General features: G+C 59.7%; 1 protein-coding gene across 2 annotated transcripts in view; it reads left to right on the top strand.

Moving 5' to 3' along the window:
• The window catches only part of NMT1 (N-myristoyltransferase 1), a 14,028-nt gene extending 11,216 nt beyond the window's left edge, over positions 1–2,812 (top strand). For both annotated transcript variants that reach the window (XM_009328386.1, XM_009328385.1), the window contains 3 exons: positions 147–314; positions 741–878; positions 2,473–2,812. In XM_009328386.1, the coding sequence (XP_009326661.1) occupies positions 147–314; positions 741–878; positions 2,473–2,493 (327 nt within the window). In that variant the 3' untranslated portion in view covers positions 2,494–2,812. The remainder of the gene's footprint in view (positions 1–146; positions 315–740; positions 879–2,472) is intronic.
• Positions 2,813–3,204: the final 392 nt, after the last annotated feature.

The raw sequence follows: 3,204 nt of genomic DNA, 5'->3' as shown, positions 1-3,204 counted from the left end.
TGGAGGATGGTGCCTCTCCATCCTGGGCTGCCCCGAGTCTCCTCGCAGGGAGCCCACACATCACTCAGACTGGCAAAGCCCCTCTAAGGCTCCGGACGGGCTTTATCCTGGCTCTGATGTGTTGCGGTGTCACTTCTGGCTTCCAGAGCGCCCCAGGGGAGGTGACAGACTTCCTGAGCTTCTACACACTGCCCTCCACCATCATGAACCACCCGACTCACAAGAGCCTGAAAGCTGCTTACTCCTTCTACAACGTTCACACCAAGACACCTCTCATCGACCTCATGAGTGATGCTCTCATACTCGCTAAGTCGGTGAGTGATGGCGGGGCCGGGGCAGCAACCCTGGGCACACCGGGCAGCTCACCGCTCGCCTGGCCGCCCTTGGGTTTATGGGGAGCGCTGGCCGTGGGGCAGGGCTTGTACGCAGAGCTGTACAAACCCAAATCCTAAAGGATCTGCTGCCCAGGAGAGGGACACAGGGTAGCCTGAACCTTCCAGCTAGCAGTGAGCTGAGCTCAGGGTGTCTACTCATTTCTTACAGCAAACGGCATTGCCCTATGTCCGTAGCACTTGAATTGCGGGTGGGTACGCCGGTGCGAAGTTGTTCCCTGGTGGCCTCGGCCCCTTCTTCTGGGGCTGCAAAGCTGGGCAGGAGAGGGGGCAGGCGGCTCACAGGTAGGAGGAACTCCCCAGCATATAAGCAGAAGGAACTGATGGCTTCGTGTCTTGCCCGTGCAGAAAGGATTCGACGTCTTCAATGCACTGGATCTCATGGAAAACAAAACCTTCCTGGAGAAGCTGAAGTTTGGGATTGGGGACGGGAACCTGCAGTATTATCTGTACAATTGGAAGTGTCCCAGCATGGCACCAGAGAAGGTCAGTGCCTTGGGGTGGTGGGGTCCTCCAGCCCGACCGGTGCGCGGGAAGGGGTCTTGGCCCCGCAGCCCCCAGGGAGATGAGTTGGCTGTCACGCTGTTTCCCCCGCCCAGCCGCTGTCTGGTGCAGTGTTACGCGCAGTAACGGGTGAATCCAGTGACGGCTCCTCTGTGCTCTTGCCGCTGTGCCGGCACAGAGGGTGTCCCTGGGGAAGAGCGCTCGCCACTTGTCTCCCCAGGCTCATTTTACTCTTGGTCTAGTGCAGGTTCAGAGTCCTTAACCTCACGCACATCCGCACGGATGACCTCTTCCCTCTGTGGAAGGAGGCCAGGTACAGAAAGGAGACGGGCACAGGGCTGCAGGGTGACAGATGTGACACCGGTGGTTGTGACAGTCACCTGTGAGGTTGTTGCTGTGCCCCGTGAGCCCGCACAGGACCTGGGCGTCACCGTGCAGCCCTGTAGCCTGTGTGTCAGTCTGTCGTGGTGGGGCGAGACGAACAAGAGCCCCTCTAGAGAGAACAGACGAGCTTGAGAGCTGTTGGGTCGTTGTCGAGCAGGACCCCGTGACAAGGGGGAGCTCTGCTAGCGCAGTTGTTCGTAGCATGTGCAGAGGGGCTGAGCCACAGGATCTCTGGGGTGTCACCTTGTCCCCATGGCCAGCCGCTCATTCCCCACCCAGCGGCTCCGAGCACTTGCAGCTGCGCCTGTAGAACACCCCATCTGCCTGCCCTGGGCCACTTTTAGGGAGCACCTGGTTGCTACCGTGTCTCCACCCTGAAGATGTGATTCAGCATCCGCCCGGTCCACAGCCGCCTGGGAGAGGATGGTGCTTGAGAACCAGAAGCCGCCCGGCTGTGCAGCGCTGCAGCCTGCCTGCGCTGTGTCGCAACAGCTAATTAATGCCTTAACGGCAGTAACGGGACTTTGGTTCCCTTCATAGAGCATGTGAAGCGAGGTCTGTGGATACAAGCCCATGCGTCTTAAATCGGCCTTGCTCTGCCGCTGAGCCTTTCAGAAAGCTCCAGGAGGTTGCCGAGAGGTTTAAGCAATCCCTTTTCTCGCTGGGAGAGCGGGTGGGTTGGAGATCCTGGTGCTGGGAGCCGCTCTCCGGCTGTATCCTGCGGTGGGGCTGCCCGTGGCTCCAGCGGGTCGGAGCCTGGGCACCAGCGTGTCCTGTCACACAGCGGCCAGAGAGCACCCAGCAGTGCTGGCTGCCTGCAGAGGGGCCTGTCCCGCTATGAGGCTCTCGGGAAGCAGCTTCTCTGAAATCTGTTGTTGTTAGCGTAGAAACAGCCTTGGCTTGTAAATCAAGGCTGTCTTGCAGACTGCCCGGGCTTGTCACACCCTAAGCATTGGTCACCTCCCCAGATCGGAGCTGGGCAGGGTCCATGCGCCTGTTCAGCCGTGAGCGCACGGCTCTTGCTGCTCTCAAATATCCCAAAGTTGGTGGGGGAACCCGCACGGACAGCGCTGAGCCCTCCCAGCCGGCACAGCGAGGGCTTGCGAGCTGCATCTGCCCGGAGCCGGGTCTGGGGCAGAGGACACTGGTGCTCGGGCACATCTTGACCTGCCATCTCCGTTGGCTCCCCCAGGTCGGACTCGTGTTGCAGTAAGCAAGCCCTTGCCAGGAGAGCGCGGCGCTGCCGAGGAGCCGGGCCTGGCGGAGGTGCTGCCCTCATCCTTTCTGCCAAAGCCGGACCTGTGCCGGGAGAGGTGGAACTGAACCAGCTGCGCAGCCGCCCACCGCCTGGATTCACCGACCGCGTCCCGAAGCGCTGGCCACCGCTCCCCCGCTGGTGTCAGTGGTCTCCTTTGTTTTGATTTAATTGCATCCTCGTAAAGACGTGATCAAGGGAATGTAACTGCTGAAACTAGCTAATGATTGGCATATAATGGAGTTAACGGGTGAATAATAAAAGTATATATTATATATATTTTAAATCTTTCCTGTTCCAAACTGACATGAGTTGCATTCATCTGCTGAAGGCCGCCTCTGGGTCGCTGGACCGTGACTTTTCTCGACGGGGCCAACCGAGGTAGAGGCTTGCTTCGGCGCCGGCGTGGTGGAGCACCAGGATGCGGTGACCGGGCTGCGGAGCCCTCCTGCCTGCCTGGAGGGGGTTTTGGGCTCTGTCCCCTGCTCGGCTGTTTTCCCCCGGTTTGCTCCCTCCTCTGTTAAACTCTGTCTTTCCCGCGGGTGCCTGGAGAGGGAGGATGGCACCGTCCCTCCCCGCGGGCTCGGGAGCACGTCGAAATTTCTTTCTAAGGGCTATTTGTGCAAGCGATGCCTTGTCCCTTCTCCTCCCCAGCCTCAGAGACTCGAA

Source organism: Pygoscelis adeliae, unplaced genomic scaffold (genome assembly GCF_000699105.1).
Source record: "Pygoscelis adeliae isolate BGI_AS28 unplaced genomic scaffold, ASM69910v1 Scaffold97, whole genome shotgun sequence".
In the NCBI taxonomy this organism is placed as follows: Eukaryota; Metazoa; Chordata; class Aves; order Sphenisciformes; family Spheniscidae; genus Pygoscelis; species Pygoscelis adeliae.
The sequence above is the reverse complement of the archived record's forward strand: the minus strand, read 5'-3'. Positions and strand labels throughout refer to the sequence as shown.